Source organism: Erinaceus europaeus, chromosome 1, assembly GCF_950295315.1.
Source record: "Erinaceus europaeus chromosome 1, mEriEur2.1, whole genome shotgun sequence".
NCBI classification, from domain to species: domain Eukaryota; kingdom Metazoa; phylum Chordata; class Mammalia; order Eulipotyphla; family Erinaceidae; genus Erinaceus; species Erinaceus europaeus.
In genome coordinates this window covers 177262423-177282802 of record NC_080162.1, presented here as the reverse complement: position 1 = coordinate 177282802, position 20380 = coordinate 177262423, and the positions used below count along the sequence as shown (strand labels likewise).

The 20380-nt window shown below is 37.2% G+C and overlaps 1 protein-coding gene across 3 annotated transcripts in view; it reads left to right on the top strand.

The window, feature by feature from the left end:
• The window catches only part of ZFHX4 (zinc finger homeobox 4), a 233934-nt gene that overhangs the window by 176814 nt on the left and 36740 nt on the right, over positions 1-20380 (top strand). For all 3 annotated transcript variants that reach the window (XM_060199908.1, XM_007525806.2, XM_060199900.1), the window contains exon 5: positions 19696-19767. In XM_060199908.1, the coding sequence (XP_060055891.1) occupies positions 19696-19767 (72 nt within the window). The remainder of the gene's footprint in view (positions 1-19695; positions 19768-20380) is intronic.

Genomic DNA, 20380 nt, shown 5'->3' with positions numbered 1-20380 from the left:
GCTGACTTTCAGACAGACGGGGAGAGAGAGAGAGAGAGGGAGGTCACAGCATAAAACTTTCTCCAGTGTTATGGGGGCCAGGTTTGGTCCTGGGTTTCGTGCTTGGCAAAGCAGCACACCATCCAAGTGAGCTATCTCACTGGTCCAAACTATGCCAATTTAAGTAACAGTAAGTTCACTACTGTTGTGAGGCAGTTTGGATCTGTGGAGTTATGGCTAATAGTAAAAGCACTAGCATTATGAATAGAGCTTTGATTTTTTTTTTTTGTCAGGATTTATTCGGCATGGTTCTTAGGGTTAAGGAGAGTGACATGATTCATACTTAGAGATGAAAGAAAATTGGCAAGTTTCTGCTGACAAACAGGACACTAAACTGAAAGCCTAATGATGGACCACTTAGGAGAAAGTGAAAAGAAAAAAAAAGATAGCAGAGACTGTGGAAGACTTTGAAAACTGAAGAAGTTCAAATTGGATGAAAAAGGGAATAGGATAGTAAAGCATTTAAGTGTTAGAAAGACATCACTGAAGAGGTGTTTTAGGAAGCGTGATCTGACCTATCTGCAAGGGGGTTGATGCTAGGAGGACCAGGAGGCAGAATCAGAATGCTAGTCAAGGCCGGTTCCTGTGGTTCAGAGATAGTAAACTGTTAGTAGTGAAGTAACTGTTAGTAGTGAAGTTTTTTTTTTTTTTTTTTTAAAGCTATCAAGGGAGGGGATGGTATACGGAGTTCTGGTGGAGGGAGTTATGTGGAGTTGTACCCCTCTTATCCTATGGTTTTGTTAGTGTTTCTTTTTTATAAATAATAAAATAAAATAAATGAAAAAAATAATTTTCTATGTTTGCAAATAAAAATAGTTTCACTTTAAAAAAAAAAACCTTCACAGAAGAACCTCACTAATAACTGGCAATGTAGGAGTTAGGTATTTCACTAAATAAATATCCAAAACTTAGAAATTACTGGAAACTTCTCTAATCAGGGAGAAAAATGGGACTCTGAGTGTGATACTCATCCATTTACCTTTTCAAACATAAAATTTTAAATGACTAATAGAGATAATGAACAATGTGCTCAGAAGTTGGTTTCATTTTTAAGCTAGCAAAAAGGTAGTTGTATTGATTTATGTTTTAAATTAAATTATTCTTATTATTTTTGCCACCAGAGTTATTACTGGGACTTAGTGTCTCCATGATTTCATTGTTCCTGTGACCACTCCCCCCCCTTTTCTTTGCTCTAGGTAGAAAACGAGAAACTCACACACAGAATAGTTTTATGAACATTATTTTGAGGCATTTATATATTTAACAAAACAATAATAGGGGTTTTATTTGGTTTATAAGAAACAGTCCTTGCAAATCGGGTATCAATTTCCTTCACTATGGAAATAGACTTTGAGAACATTTGATTGCAGCATAGTTTTGAAGACTGATGAGAGACTCAAATGTACAAAATATTGGCATATAAATGAAATAAATAATTCCCAAACACCTATTTTACTAGATCAAACATATGCTTCTATTTTTCTACATCCTTAATAATGTCACTTAAAAATTTCATGAAATGTTGGCCAGGATGATGGTACACTCAGTAGAAAATGTGTTGTTATGCACAAGGATCTGGTTTAAGCTCTCAGTCCCCCTTGCAGGGGTAAGCTTTATGAGTGGTCAAGCAGTACTCCAGGTATCTCACCTTCTCCTTCTTCCTTTCTCTTAATCTTTCTCTCTGTATTTCTGTGTCTATCAGAGAAGAAGGGGAAGGAGGGAGGGTGAGATAGTGGGAGAGAGGAAGAAAGGGAAAAAATGGAAGAAAAGAGAGAGAGAAAGGGAATGAAAGAGAGTGAGAAAAACAAAGAGGAAGAAAGAAAGAATGGGAGAAAGAAAGAAAGAGAAAGAAAGAAAGATAGATAGATAAATAGAAAGAAAAAGAAGAAAACCAGCCACCAGGATTTGTGGCACCCTTAGTCCTTAGGCAGGCACCAAGTTAGAGAAATAACTTTGGTGGCAAAACATAAATGAAAATAAAAATTCACAAAAAAGTTCTGTATTTGACTCAAATTACTTACTACTTTAGAGACTTTTTTATTCATACTTGGTAAAATGGAGAAATATAATTAATTAAAGTTCATTATTTTATTTACTACTGGATTTCCCAGCACACTGCTTTCTAGGGGTGACCATATTTCTGACTTTATGTTCAGTTTGCATCTTTTTATATTGTTGTATTTTGGTCATCATTTGTAAGATAGTCACACTCATTTAAACTATGTTTTCCTTTCTATTGGATAATGCTGTACATTTTATAATAACAATAAACTTAATATTCTACAGAATTTTTAACCATCAGCTACTCATGTTAATGTGATTACATCTTATGTATAACTTTTAACTTCATCCAGTGAGTCATGACAGTGCATTCAGTGGATCCATGGAGAAATCTAAAAATATCCATAGATTTGAGACTTCTGACAAAAATCCTAACAAACATTTTCTATGTGCAGTGTATAAAAAGTTTTTGGTTTTTTTATCAAACTTGGAAAGATGAGAGAGAGAATACGATAAATTTGCTATGCGGAGTGGAGGGTAGATGTCATAATGGTTAGGCAAACAGACTCTCACACCTGAGGCTCCGAAGTCCCAGGTTCAATTCACCATCAACCTGAACTGAGCAGTGTTCTGGTAAAAAAAAAAAAAAAAGAAAGAAAGAAAGAAAGAAAGAGAGAGAGAGAGAAAGAAAGAAGAGAAATATTGCTGTAAAGTGAATTAAAGAGTTTAATTTGGAATGTTTGTGTTCCCAAGGAATGGTTTAATCTTTGTTCAAACAGTCTCATTGCTTATATGGCTCTATGATATCTACATTGGAAAAGCGCTGATCTTGAGAGCATGTTTGAAAGTTCTAGTGGGGGAACATGGCTACTTATATACCCTCCACTGAAGACCAGTCCATATCTCTATTTGGGGAAGGCTATCCCCTTTACCACCAAGTACACAGTTTCTGGAAGGGCACACATGGAGCGGTGAGGGAGGAAGGGGACACCCACCTAGCCAGCCAGATCAGCTCAACCTACCCTGGTGATCAGTGGGGTGCATCCCGTGAGTACCCATTCATTGGGGAAACTGACGGTCCTTCCTAGCTGACTGAATCCACATGGATCCCAGTCACTTTCAAAGCCAGCAACAAGCAGCTCCTGACAGCTTTCAACCTGACGCTGTTGACTGGCTACTGAAGAAGGGCAAACGCTAGAAGAAGTGGGGTGGCAGATGTTGTAGCCAGATCACCCTCACAGAAAGTGCTGGTTTTGGTTTACAGCTAGAGAGATTTGGTACTTAAATCTTTATTCAAGGAAAGTGATTTCTGTCACTTTCTGTGTATCACAAAGAAGATAATAGAATATATAGATATAGAATAGAATAGAATAGAATAGAATAGAATAGAATAGATAATATATGCTATAACAAAGTTCTGCTCTCTCTTTTTAAAATATATATTTATTTAGATAAAGATAGAGAGAAATTGAGAAGGGAGATAGAGAAGGAAAGAGACAGAGGGCCACCTGTAGGCCCTACTTGAGCACTCGTGAAGCTTCCCCTTCTGCAGGTGGGGACCAGGGGATTGAACTCGCATCCTTGTGCACAGTAATGTGTACACTTAACCAGGTGTGCCACTGCCTGGCCCCTCTAACCCTTTCTTGGTTCTTTTTGCTTTTATCCTCATTCCAGTAACTCTAGCTTCCTTCTTTCTTGTTACTTCACTATCTTTCCTTCTCCGTTATCTAGATATTCTACATCTGCAATAATAGAACATAATAAGTGCTAAGTCCTGGTCTAACTCCCATTGACTACTGTGACAAAGTGATTTTCTTCCCATTTCTTTTAGAAATTCACACTCTCTTTTCTTTTTTGAATTACTAATTTTTACCTCATTTCCAGCATCATATCAACAATCTGTATGTCACAATCTGCAGAAAATCCTCCTTTGGTGCTGCATCAACATATCGTCTTACTATATGCTGGGCCCTTTTTACAAGAAAACTTTTTGGAAAATTGTCTTACACTGGCATTTCTGTTTCTTTTATCTTCATTCTTTCTTATACCTGCATTCAAAAAATCTGTGCCCTCAATTCTAAAGTAACTCTAATTCCACTATTTGACACATCTAATAATCAGTTCTAAGTGCTTATATAACTAGACCTATCAAGGCGTTTGGAAATAGTAGTAAGTGTAGGTGTGACTTAAAAAGAAATAGAGGGTAGGACCATAGGAAAAAATGGGCAAAAATGTAGATAGATAGATAGATAGATAGATAGACAGACAGACAGTTATAGAAATAATAGTTGAAGCTGGGTGGTAGCACAGCCAATTGAGTGCACATGTTACAATGCACAAGGACCCGGGTTCAAGCCCCCAGTCCCCATCTGCATGGGGAAAGCTTTCCGAGAGGTGAAGCAGTATTGCAGGTGTCTCTCTGTTTCTCTCCTTCACTATCACCCCCTCCCCTCTTGATTTCTGGCTGTCTCTATCTAATAAATAAATAAATTAAAATAATAAAAATATTAATAAAAATAGATAATTTAAAAAAAAAAAAATAGTCAACCCATATCTGTGAGCTTGGGAGAACCACTTCAGTTTCCAATGGAGGGAATGCGGACACAGAACTTTGGTGATGGGAATGCTGTGGAATTGTACATGTGTTATTTATTTATTTTTATAATATTTTTATTGTTGTAGTTATTATTATTGATGTTATTGTTGTTGGATAGGACAGAGAGGAAAGGAGAGAGAAGGGGAAGACGGGGATTGGGGAGATAGACACCTGCAGACCTGCTTCACTGCTTGTGAAGCGACTCAACGGAGATCCTTAAGCCATTCCTTGTGCTTCGTGCCACCCACGCTTAACCCAGTGCCCTACCGCCCGACTCCCTTATTTTGTAAATCATTAATAAAAAATATAAAATGTGACTTCACTTCTTTATGAAATTTCTCTTTCATTCACTAGCTTCCACAGTCTATTCTCTCGCAATCGTTTCTGATCTCACTGACAGATTTTGCTCATTCTCTACCGGTTCCTCTTTATTTTTGGAGAGGACAGTGGGAGTACTCCATTCCAATCCAGGCAATAAATGTGAAATATTCCCTATAGGGGATTTAAAAACATAAATAAAGTAAGTTTTCTTAATTACCACTTTCACCATAGACTTATAATTCTCTTCAATGTCAACGATATACTTCTCCCTCTGAAAGTGAACCAGTCACAATACCTCCTGTTTTGAATATACTCTTGTGTAGTAATATATCCTGGCCCCAGATTTCTAGATTTTATTCAACATCATCTCAAGGACTTAAATGACCATCTGTTGATATATGTGAACCCCTCACTTCCTGCCTTTACCCATACTTTCTCTTTCCTTCCTCCTGCCATTCTTTATTGTCTGCCTTTCTCCCTTCCAACCCACCTTCTGCCTCCTCCTCCCCCTCCCCTCCTTCTTCATTTCCTTTTCTCATTTTCTCTCTATCCTATCCACTCCCACACCACACAACTACCTATTGTACACCTTTATTTGGAAATATAAACAGGCTATCTCAAACTAAACATGCACAAAACTATTTATTCTAAACCTAATCTCAGCCCTCACTGATTTGTTCCACCTGTACTTGTCTTCATCTTGGTAAGTGGCACTTCTGTTCTTCCAAAAATATTGGAATCATCATTGATTTTTTTTTCTTGTTCTTTCATTTTTCTTATTGGAAATGTCTATGTTCTCTACTTTTTCTTTGGTCAGAGACACTAACATCTCTCAAAATATCATTGTCTTATTTGATGTCTCTGTAATTTTAAAATTATGCTTCAAGTTTCTGAAAGTTTTTTTTCCTTGTAGCTACCTTTTTTTTTTTTCACCAATAACTCTAGGGGCCTGTGCATATCTTTCTTTATCTGTCAGATTTTTAAAAAATCATTTTTCAGTAATCTTCAGTGTCACATTTCATTTTGGGGGGGCTCAGTTCTATTTTCAACATATTTTCATCTGCAAAGTATCCACTATGTCTATGTCCTTAGTGATTTGTTTCCAAATATTTTCAACTCTAGCTTCTTAATGAAAATGCAGTTCGTAAATTTAAATGTTTACTGAACACTCCTACTTTCTAATTCATGTCCAAAATTGAGCTCATCATCTTTTCTCTCACCCTAGTCTTGGATTTTTCAACATTCCTTTTTTATCCAGTAAAATTACTAGTTTTCCTTCCTCTGGGATGGTTTCTAGACAGTGAGAGGCTGAATCACAGTATTTGTTCCAAGTCTGATATTGATTTTATAAGAAAGCTGTTCACCTATCTCTACACAGTATCCCAAAGATGTGACTCTAATCACAGCCCTCCATGCTGAGAGCTTTTGTTTGACCAAAATCAAGGAACTCTTTGCCAGTACTTACATTCACATAAATGTGGAAAAAATGAATTGACTATGTCCCCAAAATATTTTTGACTGCTAATACAGTCCAAAGAAAACAGTGTGCCCAATCTCATCAGTCTGCTTTCTCATTAATGAATGATTTATTAAATAAACAGTTCATGGGTATGCATAAGTATTGTCTTGAAAATTCATAACAAGTTCCAATATTATATTTTTCACTCTTGGATTCAGTTTAGCCTTTATATTCTCACTTTTTGAGCTGTGCATAGTTTCACTAATATGCCCTCTCCAGGTTTACTTTACTTGTTCTTATATCCATCTTTGTCTAAGCCAGTTCTCATAAGTACAGTTTGAGGCATATGACTATATAAATTTAATTGTTCCTTGTGTGATGAAATATGAAAACAAGTAATGATAGTCAATTTACATAATTCAGGATTTTTTCTGCATTTACATGAATGGTAAATTTATTTAAGCAATTATAACATCAATAAAACGAACTGATCTAGTAATCTAAAGTTTTTCCTTAATAAATAGTATTGAATTCACAAAATAAATAAGACTGCACACAGGGAGTAATAAATTTTCCCATGTATGTTACTATATACAGTAATTCGTTTTAAGTAGTAGTGGTACATTTCATATTGAAGTCATTAAATATTTAGAAATGAAAGTGAAAAAATGTTTCCTGTTTTGCATGATGACCTAGAGGTGTTAGTAATGATTTATTTATATTATGTCCTTAGAGCCATTTGGTGTGGTCACCAGACAGATAATTTTATCACCAGTTTATACATGAAAAAAAAAAAGCCAGTTACAACACCCTAATGCATTCATTTATATTTATACAAATGGAAGCCAAAAATTTAATCCTGTGTCATGCTAACATTGACTTCGCAAAAACTATCCAATTCTATTCTTATTTCATTGTAAATTCATTTAGAGATAAAAAATATAGTATTTCCTTTTAAAATATTTTATTAGTGGGGTTATTGGCTTACAGTAAATATAGTGGTTGGTATAGTATAAAATTCCTCTGCCAGTATTTTCCTCTATTAGATAGTTTCTGGTCTAACATTTGAAGTCCTTGATCCATTTGGAGTTTACTTTTCTGTGGCAAAATGTAGTGGTTCAATTTCATTCTTCTGCATGTTTCAACCCACTTTTCCCAACACCATTTTTTGAAGAGACTCTCCTTTCTCCACTTAACAGTTTGCCCCCCCCTTGTCAAAAATTAGATGCCCATAGATGTGGGAGCTTACTTCTGGGCTCTCAATTCTATTCCACTGGTCACTATGTCTATTTTTGTTTCAGTACCAAGAAGTTTTGTTTACAATGACCCTATGATATAGTATGATGTCTCCCATTCTGTTTTTTTTTTTTTCCTCAATATTGCTTTGGTGACTCTTGGTATTTGATGGTTCCAAATAAATGTTCCTAGTTCTTGCTTTATTAAGAATTTTGTGGGATTTTGATGGGATTGCACTAAATTTATATATGGCTCTAAGTAGAATAGTTCTTTTGATTAATTAGGCCTATTGCATATTGCAGCAGATTCCAGGACTTTAACAGAGGGAGATGGGAAGGAGTTGATGGTACCCTGTGGTGGAGAAAGAGTGGTAGTTTGTATATAAAATTGTCCATCTGTGACAAGAGTCTCGTAAACCAGATTCCTCAATAAAGTAATCTATTAAATAAATAGCAATGTGAGTTTTGCTGTCTAATTTCTTCTATCAAAACTGTTTTTTCTAACTATCATTTGTTACAGATTAATTTTAAAGATTGAGCATGGAGATGCATGTTACATTCTTACCACCTAACGAGTCTCCAACAAATGCTCATTATTATTTTTTTAATAAGTGTTTCAAGTTTTTTATTTTGTAGTCTCTTGGTTCTATATATTATTTTCTTTACTAAACATTTTTCTAAAGTAGTGATACACTGTTGTTTAAATTCGGAGCTCCAGCAGGCCGGGCTAGCGTCGTGGCGGTAGACAGAGACTCAAGGACACACAGCTGGGCAGGGAAGCTGTATTTCTTTATTCAGAAACAACGATTCATAAACTAACCCAAACTAATCACCAAACAAAACTCTCCTGCATCCTTCTCACATGGCGGCGCCAAGAACTCTCGAACTCTGGAACTCTCTCGGGGTTCCTCGGGGCGGGGACAAGCGGGCCTGCGAAAACTATCAGGACTGAACCACAATCAACTAGAGATGGGGGGGGAAGGGGACCAAGCCACTATGAAGAATACCAACATATTCCCCCTTTTCTTTTTAACTAAATGACCACAGTATCAGGAGTGTGGGGTGAACAGAAACCTATATCGTACAGGCATTTTTAAAAAGGAAACTGGCACAAACATGGAGAAACATGTAAGCGAGTAACAAGAACCAGTGTGCTGCCAAGGGAAGGCCTGAGGGGGCCATTTTTTTTGCCTCTGTGGGCAAAACTTTATCAGCTTAAAAAAAACATTTCTTGCCTCTAGGGGGCGTACTTGTCTCGACATGCATTTGCATGGGGGTGGGGAATAGCCTAGAGTCCCAAAGGCAGCTGGCTGTAATTTACTTACTATGAAACAAAACTTGTTATTAGCATAACCATAGTGCAATCTAACGTTCTAATAAAGAAGGAATTTGAGACTTTTACATATCAACAACGTCTTTTTAACCTTTTGTTACACCCATTTAAGATGGAGACACACCCTAGGTGTGCACAGGAAAGAAAACCTCAGGCATGAGAATAATTAGCATAGCCATTGTGTAATCTACCATTTCTAATAGAGAAGGTAATACTTTGAACCATCTTATGCTATTACTAGATAGAAAGATAGAAAAGATGTAGAGATATTGTGAAGAGATGGTTGAGCAGGCTGCGCTTAAACCTATGAGATGAGTCTCTCCAGGTAAGTCTCTCTCTCTCTCTAAAGAGGGGTTGAGCACAGGAGGACGCATAAATCTCACAAGGTTGGCAGCCATTTAAGCCTTCCCTCCTCCACAGAAAGTCCTACATCTTACCACCTGAGCACGGCATTCCTTAAAAACATTTAAGCCTGCTCCATTCCATTTTTCTTTACTGTGTACATTTAGATATAAAGGGATAGGAGGAGATGTTGCTGAGGAATTATTCTGATGCAGTCTCCGCCCCCAGATTTTACTACGCCCCGCAAAATCCTAGCAGTGCCCCCTTCAACCAATCCTGGCCCCACACGTCACCCCTGGTTGTCGTCCAATAAAAAGCCCCCTCACCCCCCCCCTCTGGGCTCTCAGCTCCCTCCTCTCTCAGATCTCACTCCCTTCTCGCTCCCCGTGGTCAGGTAGTGGGGACGGCCATTGTCGGCTGACTGCACGTGGTCTGAACCAACCCCCCCCCCATCCTATAATAAAGATTTGTGTATCCCTTTGCTCTGGACATCCACTCTCTTCTCCGCGGTGCAGCCTGACACCAGACCGCTACAACAACAATACACTTCATTGTCTAACACATTGGCAAATGAATGGGAGGGATGAGATTTGAGATAAGCAGACACTGTCTTAGTACAAGATTTGGTAGCTTAAGTATTCACACATTCTTTTTAAAATTCCAGTTTTCAGTGAATTTATGCCACATGTTCCATACAGTGTGTTGACAAGATTATCGAAGGTATATGACTGCTACCATCAAGTAAATTATAATTATTTCCAAATCTAATTTTGAATTTGTGTCTATCTATATAGATTCTTTTAAAGTACTAAACTTCCAGATATCTCCTCAATACCATATTGTTACTGTTAGTAGGGAAAATGGTTGGCAAGATGGGATCTGGATGATTTTTTGAACTACAGCTAAATGCCTGAAAGTTGTCAATTCACTCACTAGAATAATATTATTTCTATAAAGGAAAAGAGAGGTTAAAAGGAGTAAAGATGGGAACACTTGTGAAAAGTTACCATGGTACAGGGAAATAAGAGAGAGTCTTGAGAATTCTTGTTTTCAAAATTAAGAGAAACAGAAGCCCTAAAAGTGTAGGTTATTATGTAGTCTCTTTGGAGATGCCTTTACTTCAGTTAGGCTAAGGATGGTTTGCAGAATTTAGATCAAATGATAGAAATAAACAAAAGAAATAACTGTAAATCAAAAGGAAAACTTGCTGGAGTTGGGAAGAGAAGTATACTAAAATAAAGCTTCATATATTTAAGCTCAACATTGTCTACTGGTATCCTAATTTTATTTATTTTTTATTTATGAAAAGGAAACATTGACAAAACCATAGGATAAGAGGTATACATCTCCACACAGTTCCCACTATCAGAACTCTGCATCTCCTTCCTCTCCCCTGATAGTTTTCCTGTTCATTATCTCTCTGGGAGTATGGACCTAGGGTCATTATGGGATGCAGAAGGTGGAATGTCTGGCTTCTGTAATTGCTTCCCCGCTGAGCTGAAATGGATGCGGACAGGTCCATCCATACTCCCATCCTGCCTCTCTCTTTCCCTAGTGTGGTGGGGTGTTGGAGAAGCGTGGCTCCAGGGCATATTGGTGGGGTCGTCTGTCCAGGGAGGACTGGTAGGCATCATGGTAGCACCTACAACCTGTTGGCTGAAAAGAGAGTTAATATATAAAGCCAAACAAGTTGTTTTTGACTAGTCATGAACCTAAGGGCTGGAATAGTGCAGATGAAGACTTGGGGGGGGGGGATCTCCATTTTCTAGGCCTATTTTAGTTCCATTCCAAAGGGCCTGTGACTATGCTAGTTTGTTTGTTTTTTTCCCTGAGCCTAAATATGATATGCAGGTGGATCTAAGTTATTGTCTGGGAAGATGGTGTCATAGCTAGAAAAAGACCAGAAAGCTGAATCAGGGAAGAGAGTAGCTCCTAAATATGGGAAAGGTGTATAAATATTGTTGACTATAAACCCCATTGATTTGATCTAATCTGGTGCCCATATTCAGCTTAAGAGCCTATGTGACCTCTGCATCTCTGTAGATCTGAGACCACATACTTTGGTCATGAATAGGAACATTCTAAGCTGCCCCAATTTCAGGAACCATCGTTCTCAGGTGGAACATAGAGTATGTTGTCCATCCTCCCTTCAAAAGATGGAACATTCTTTACCATTGTTGGTCCACGTTGAGGGCAATGTCCTATAGGGGTCCACAAAGGAGTCAGTTGTGTTGTTCCTGATAGAGATGACCAGTAACAATGGAGAGAGTGATCTATTTGAGGTCTAGGACCATCATGTCTATTGGGGAATCTCAGGACTCGGGCCCCAGCTGATGGGGTGGCCTGATAGTGACTAAAGAAAGAGTCATCGTTAAAGTATGCCAGTCACTTGCCCTTATTCAGATTCTTCAGTCCTTGCTTTGCTAAGTTTAGCCTTGGAGTGAGTGAGAGAACTGTAATATGAAGTAGGTGAGGAGGGTATCTAAGTCTAAGTAGACACTATTTCATTAGGAACTTTATACTGACTCACTGCAGACTATTGTGTACTTTTGCTTTCAGGTATATATTTTTCCCTAATTTTTGGATACATGTGAACATATGCTCTATCTCATGGGATCTGGTCTATATCTAGGTTTTGGGAATTTGTTAGAAAGTGAGCCACCTGAAATGGAATTAATGAACCCTATGAAAAGAAAGGTTTCACCCCAGTAATGAGACTGAAGGGTTGACATTCCACTCCTGACATTTCTGGACATAGTCTGAAATGAAGCATGCTGAGGTGGTGTGTTGATTAGGTTGGAATCGGTGGATGCAATACCATTTGGTATGACTTGAGAGAAGCATGCAGGAAGTGAACCCCACCCTAAAGGTTCCAGGTAGGGGGAAATATAGGCTCTGTAGAGGAAGCAGGAGTTTCCTTCTCTCTTAGGGCTTAAGAAGACAATAGATAGTTATTGCTATACTCATATTATTTGGCAATAGGGTTAACTTTGAAAAAGCCGTTTGTTAGGATTTACTGTATCACACTGTAACACCATTCCCACCACCAAAAGACTGTGTCCTATCCCTTCATCTCCCTCCCACCCCCCAGTGAAGCCAAACTTCCACCCTCACCCTCAACCCAGAGATTTTTACTTTGGTGCCCTACTCTAAATTCAGTCAAAATCTGCTTTGAGTTTACCTTTCTGTTCTTCTTTCTCAACTTCTGTTTATGAGTGGGATCATCCCATACTCGTCTTCATCTTTCTGATTTAGCTCACTTAACATAATTTATTCTAGCTCCAACCAAGATGGGTTAGAGAAGGTGGGTTCATTGTTCTTAATCGCTGCATAGTATTCCATTGTGTACATATACCACAGCTTTCTCAGTGACTCATCTGTTGCTTTGCACCTGGGTTGCTTCCAGGTTTTAGCTATTATAAATTGTGCTTCTATGAACATAGGTGTACACATTTATTTTTGGTTGGATGTTATGGAGTCCTTGGGGAGTTACTGGGTCATATGGAAGGTCCATGTCTAGCCTTGTGAGAGTTCTCCAGACTTCCTTCCACAGAGGTTGGACCAATTTACATTCCCACCAGCAGTGCAGTGCAGAAGAGTTCTTTTGTCCTTACAGCCTCTCCAGCATTTGCTGCTGCTGTCCTTTTTGATGTATGCCATTCTCACAGGGGTAAGGTGGTTTCTCAATGTTGTCTTTTTTTACATTTCTCTGACAATCAGTGACCTGGAGCAATTTTTCATGTGTTTGTTAGCCTTTTGGATCTCTTCTTCATATCCTCTGCCCATTTTTGGATGGTGTCATTTGTTTTTTTGTTGCTTAGTTTGCTACACTCTTTATATATTTTCTTAACTAGTCTCTTGTCTGATGTATGGCATGTAAAGATCTTCTCTCATTCTGTGAGGGGTCTCTTTGTTTGTATGATGGTTTCTTTGGCTGTGAAGAAACTCTTCAATTTGATGTAGTCCCATTGATTAGTTTTTGTGTTAGTCTTCCTTGCAATTGAGTTTGTATCATCAAAGATGTCCTTGAGGTTTAGGTGGGGAAGTGTTCCACCAATGTTTTTCTGTAAGTATTTGATAGTTTCTGGTCTAACATCCAGGTCCTTGATCCATCTGGAGCTGAGTTTTGCTTCTGTTGAGATAAAGTGCTTCAGTTTCATTCTTCCACTATCCTAATTTTAGAAAGGATATCATCAACACCTGGCATAGAAGGGATGTTTTATAAAGTATCGGTAGTGGTGATTATGATAATCGGTACACTTTTCCATGGAAAAAGTGAAAGCTTACTCCCCCATTGCATTAATAATAATAAAAAAAAGTCATTTGGTACCATTTTCAAGTGTGTGATCATCATCAAAATGGCAAACTACAGCATAATGTTGGATGAATATTATTATTATTGGAGAAATAACTAGTGTTATTTTTCAATAGTATTAAATAAGAAAGGTCAGGTGCTAGAGAACACAAATTAGTGATCTAATTAAAGAACCAGTAAAAGAGACATAACATGTTAACAGCAGTCAGATTTATTATTACAGTGCAATTATTAAAGCAAAATATTGAAAGATGCTATATATTAAGAAACCTTAAACATTTCATTTTACACAAGCAGGAAAGTGCAGACTAATCAGTTCTTTTACTAAGTTAAGAGTTAATTTACTTAAATATTTATATTATTTGTATAAAGGCAGGCACAGTATTGTGAATTTAACATGATTCTGTAGCATACTGCAGCATTCCTTTATAAAATTATTTTTACAAGCCACTGTCATTAGAGGAGTCTCCAAACTGACAAGTACCATGTGATACATAATTTGTGAAATTAAATAGCACTTTCCGGCTTTGATGTTTTGTACATTCTTTTAAATTATTACCAAAGGGGGCCAGGTGGTGATGCACCTGGTTGAGCACACACGTGTACAAGGACCTGGGTGTGATTCCCCGGTCCCCACCTGCAGAGGGAAAGTTTCACAAGTGTTGAAGTGGAGCTGCAGGTGACTCTCTGTCTCTTTTTCTCTCTATCTCCCCATTTCTGGTTGTTCCTATCCAATAAAAATAAATATAATTAAAAAAATATTATCAAAGAAAGTGATTTTAATAAGGTCCCAACTTAAAATTTGATTTCATTTTATAGTCAGGAAATCTAAACAGTTTATGAAATATTAGAATTTTCACATGTCTACTGAAAGTTTTTTTCCACTTCATTTTGGCTTCTGGCCTTTACAAGGACTATGGAAGCATGTACAGGTTCCTAAATACTATGTTCAACTAGACACATCTAAAATTTCAGAATGTCTAACAACCAAGCAGATATTTCAATTTCAAACTTGGTGAATAGGGGAAAGTTACTTTATTTTTTATAATGCCTATTCTTCTGATGTATAACATACAGATTAATAATAGATTGACAATTGTCTCATATTCTTATTGTAAAGATTATGTGACTGTGTTGTTATTGCAAACAACTTATCCCCATACCTACCAGATACAAATTCAGTAAGTTGACATGGTTTTATTTTTATTTTCGTAAGTCTTTATTTGGCTAAATTCACCTAGCTACTTCTGATATCTATTTGAACAAAGCTATTTGCTTTATTGAGTTATGTGTATATACACTTACATATTTGAAATGAAATGGTAAGAATTCTTTGATAAGTTATTTTTATTTTGAATATAAAAGAGAAAGGTGTTTATCTATTTATTTGTTTTCCCTTTTGTTCCCCTTGTTGTTTTTCATTGTTGTTATAGTTATTATTTTAGTTGTTATTGATGTCACTGTTGGATAGGACAGAGAGAAATGGACAGAGGCGGGGAAGACAGAGAGGAGGAAAGAAAGACACCTGCAGACCTGCTTCACCACCTGTGAAGCGACTCCCCTACAGGTGGGGAGCCAGGGGCTCAAACCCCGGGTCCTTTTGCTTTGCACCACGTGAGCTTAACCCGCTGCGCTACCGCCCAACTCCCGAGAAAGGTGCTTTTATATATAGTCAACTACATATAAATATACATATACATACTCATTTCATATAATAGCAGTTAGTGTATGTGCTTGGTTTCATCAGAAACTTTGAATTTAGAGTCTGAGGCTCTACAAAGACTTTATAAAAGTTTATTTCATGAGTCAAGTCTGTTTCAAGACATAGGATGGAGATCAGTGTTTTAAATAAAGCAATAGCGACTGACCCAGCCAGTAAAGAGCACGTATTAGCATGTGTGATAAGTAGAGTTCAAGCGTCTATTCTCCATCACTAGGTGTGGCAGAGGAGGGGAAACTTTACAATTGTTGGAGCACTGCTGCATTTGTCTTTCCTCTCTGCCTCTTTCTCCTTCTATCTTTTTCTCTGACCCTCTTTCCAAACAGAAAGATAAAGGAAAAAAAGAAAAGAAAAGGCTGCCAGGAGAGGTAGAGTTGCACAAGTTCTGAGTCCCAGCAATAACTCTGGTGGCTTAAATAAAGAAATAACAGAAAGGTGTCCTAAATGACTCTGATATACCTCCCCATGTCCTTAGATGAGTGTCTGTGAAGATGAAAATATAGAATCCAGGAAGATTATTGGTGACACACATTGTAGTGTCCAGGGACCCTGGTTCCAGCCCCAGTCCCTGTCTGCAGAGAGGGAGTTTCATGAGTGGTACTGCAAGTGGTTTTCTTTCTCTATTTCTCTTCCTCTCCTTTCAATACTAAAATAAATAAAAAATAAACAAAGTAATTAAAAATTAAAATAATATGTTATTCAGGAATCCATAACCTAGTGGGAAAATATACATAGACAGTGTGAAAAGTCATTTTACTACATCACGATAATATACTGAAACATATGTTTTATCTAATTATTATAGGAGCATAGGAGAAATTATACTTTATTTGGGTTTTGAAGGGAGATTGAGTCTAATTGGATAAAAAAATTATTCAAAGTAAAAGAAACAACACTGATGAAGCATAAAGTTAAAGAAGGTAAGCAAGTAGATGATGGAGGGCATCTTGAGTGACAAATTGGATGGGCATCAGTGCTGTGATGTAGTTGCAAGTTTTGTATGAACTTAATCAGCATAGCCTAAAGATAAATCATCTTTTTCAAAACTATTTAGTTAAGAAAAAACACAATGTGCTTGTTTTTGTTGCTGGGAGAGGGCTCCAAAAATTTTTACAATGGTATTATTTTTAAAATAGATCATCAGCAAAGGCCTAAGGTTTTCAACACAGCAGGAAAAACAATTAGTAAATGCAATAATAGTGCCTTGGTGTGCACTTCTACTTGCAAGGTTAATTATTTGTTTAATTAAAGCCTTCAGAATCAGCCCGAAATGCACTTGTCTGGGAATATTAAGTAAACATGACTTTCTTTGGCAGTGCAAGAATCATGACAACTTTTTAAACTACTCAGTAAGATTGGCTCTCTTTAGTTTGAAGATCATATCACATTGTAAACTTTTACTATTTTTTTACAACTATTGATTTAATTATATCTATATTTTACAATTGAGGAAATCGAGGCTTACAGAGGTTAAATTATGTGCTTAAGGCTGAATACTTAAAAAGTGTAGAAAAATTATTTGTTCTCAAAATAATTCTGTATTACATGAAAGATAACTCTTGAGATATTATGAAAGATTAAAGTGAAAATACAAGGAATTTGAGTCAGAGAGTTTGTTCTGAGAGCTTTTGAAATTGTCAGGAAAGAAGATGATAGAGGGAACAGAAAAACATACAGTACAAAAGACATTGTAAAATGGAATCAACAGCGTGTGATGACTTGGAGTGATGAAAAAATGAGTTGTTGAAAGTGATTTCTGAGGTCCAATTCTTTTTAATAGATTTCCCTACAACTGAGAACAAAAAGGAAGACTATAGTTAGATGAAAATAATGAATTGTCACAAATGTGGATTGACTACTGGAAATATTATTTTCTCAACCTGGCAATTTTGTTTACTTTTTCTTTCCTTCTTTTTTTAAATTTTTTTTTTATTAATTTAAAAAAGGAGACATTAACAAAACCAGAGGATAAGAGGAATACAACTCCACACAGTTCTCACCACCAGAACTCCATATCCCATCCCCTCCCCTGATAGCTTTCCCATTCTTTAACCCTCTGGGAGTATGGACCCAAGGTCATTGTGGGATGCATAAGGTGGAAGGTCTGGCTTCTGTAATTGCTTCCCCACTGAACATGGGCATTGACTGGCCAATCCATACTCTCAGCCTGCCTCTCTCTTTCCTTAATAGGGTGGGGCTCTGGGGAAGCAGAGCTCCACGACACATTGGTGGGGTCGTCTGTCCAGGGAAGTCTGGTTGGCATTATGCTAGCATCTGGAACCTGGTGGCTGAAAAGAGAGTTAACATACAAAGCCAAACAAATTGTAATATAACTTAGAGCAATATAAAGGATACACAGAATATAATGGCAGTTCAGACTAGGTGGGGATGATGCTAAATTTTGGTCCAAGGAGTAAAGAAGGTACTATTTGCAGCTAGACTTTGAATCTCTCAAAATGAAGTCTCCAGCAAAAACGTAATCTAAACACAGCTTAATAATCAAAAGTACATGCTTTGAAGCAAGAAAGTCCTGGTCCTGGTCTGAACTACACTGCATAGTTTTGGACAAGTTGCTTAACATATCAACATTGGTTTAATCAATTATAAATGAAGTGACTGGCAAGATGATTTCTTGCTTTCTACTAAAATCTTGATAACACTGGTTTTATCTGCTTCAGTGATCTGGGTAAAGTATTCTGGTTTTTCATACTGACTGGATGAAGACTGTGAAATGTGGAATGTTGGCAGAGAGCTGTGTACCAGGTGGGGATATAGGTTGAAGCCAGTACCCCCTTAGGCTCACCTCCCAGACAGCTTGGGTGAGAAGTGTTGCTTGTGTAGTGTCTGCCACTGTTGCCTTAAAGGTGTTTATCTCTTTTTTTAATTTTATTTTTATTGCTATTATTTTTTTTTACCTCCAGGGTTATTGCTAGGGCTCAGTGCCTGCACTATGAATCCACTGCTCCAGGAGTCTATTTTTTCCCTTTTTGTTGCCCTTGTTGTTTATCATTGTTATTATTATTACTGTTTTTGCTGTCATTGTTGTTGGATAGGACAGAGAGAAATTGAGAGAGGAGGGGAAGACAGAGAAGGGGAGAGAAAGATAGACACCTGAAGACCTGCTTCACCACCTGTGAAGCGACCCCCTTGCAGGTGGGGAGCCAGGGGCTTGAACCGAGATCCTTAACTCCGGTCCTTGCGCTTTATGCCATGTGCGCTTAACCCTTGCGCTACTGCCGGGCCCCAGGTGTTTACTTCTTATTGAATATTCACAGTAAAGAAAATATATATATATAAAAAAATAATAATAATGAATTGTGTTTGGGGTTGAGTTTAGCAAACCAAGACATTGCTGGCATTTCTGCTGGAGAGTTCAAATAAAAAGATTAGAATAAAGATGTGGATTTAAACTTTTTTTTTTGGTGTTTCCTCCTCAAATTTACAATTGTTTGATTTGGTCTCCTACATAAACTATCATAAAATTAGTCTTTCTCTCTTACTTTCACTCTTCCTTCTTTTTATTTTAAAAGGAAGTAAACATCTGCTTATAACTTATGCAATATGCAGTTGTCATTATATCACATCATTCCCTAATGTAGACCTTTCCAGTTATCCAAGAGGCAAAAAATCAGAATGAGCTAGTCCTACTTCTTTATTATTTGTTTTTATAATAGCTACTGCCTCAGAACATTAAGAAGCAGACATATAAAGTAAAATATGGACTTGTGGTGTATTGCATCAAAGCAAGAACTCTGGGAAAGAAAATCAGAAAGGGGTTGGGGCGAGGGGGGTCTTCAGGTCCTGGTGCATGATGACAGACCTAACTTGAGAGTGAGAATATTTTGTAGGCACCTATCTTGGGGAGATAAGAAATTATACCCATGTGCAAACAACTGTACTGTAAACACTTCCAATAAAAAAATAAAGGGGAAAAAAAGTAGAACTTACTGCTCCTCTTGGACCCTTACCAATAACTGTTCACTAGAATTGAAAGTATGCTAGAAACAGCTGCGCACTACTTCAAGGTTATTTCATTTTTTTTTCAAAATTTACTTATTTACTTATGTATAAGGGAGAAGAAGTGATGGAGGGAAAGAGGAGAGAGGGAGAGAGAGGGAGAGAGAGAGAGAATGGAGACAATGGCATACTCAGTGCCAGTGATCTAACTCAGGACCTTATACTTGAGTTCAACACTCTCTCCACTGGTTCACCTCCAAGCCTCTTGCTATAAATTAATCTCATTGAAAAACAGATTTCAGATTCTTGTGAGAGTGACTATGACCACAAAGCTGGACATAGTATCCTGATTACCTTTTATTTGATGTTCTCTACAGAAACTGCCTCTTTGGGAGCCAGGACCTGTGAGGATAATCTTACAGAGCAACAGCAGTTGAGAGCAACCTCAGGTAATTGGCCTAGTTTGTCTCAAAACTATGTCTACCCTAAATGAGTTAAACTTTGTTACTTTCATCCTGTGTACAATAAACATATCCTTGAGCTACCTTAATTAGATGTGGTCAGCTCCCTTACATAAATAAATGAAATGTGATGTTAAACATATTCAACACTTGGAAATAGATATGATTTCTTAAATAATAATAATAAAAAAACTTCTGCTCAATACTTTCTCACATCTACATTTATGTAATTTGAAGCGTCACTCCTCTGACCCATTTTATATACTAAGTATAAGTCAGTAGGCTGGATGCTAATTTTTTCCCCAAGTCATACAATCTTATTCGTCCATAGGGTTGTTTTTGGTAACTTATGAGTTGATTGGATTTTGCACAGCCATGTCAACACATTGGCCAGACCCTGTGTGCTTCATGTATATGTGTATGTTAGGAAACACTGCCGTACTTTCTAAGCCATGTTATGTCCTGGCAATATAAGATGAAATTTTCCCATGTTGTTATAACACACCTCATTTATTTCTGCTGTATAAGCATAATTCCAGTCTCCAGATTTATACAATTGAAACACCAATATGCTATGTAGAATTAATTAATTAAAAGTAAT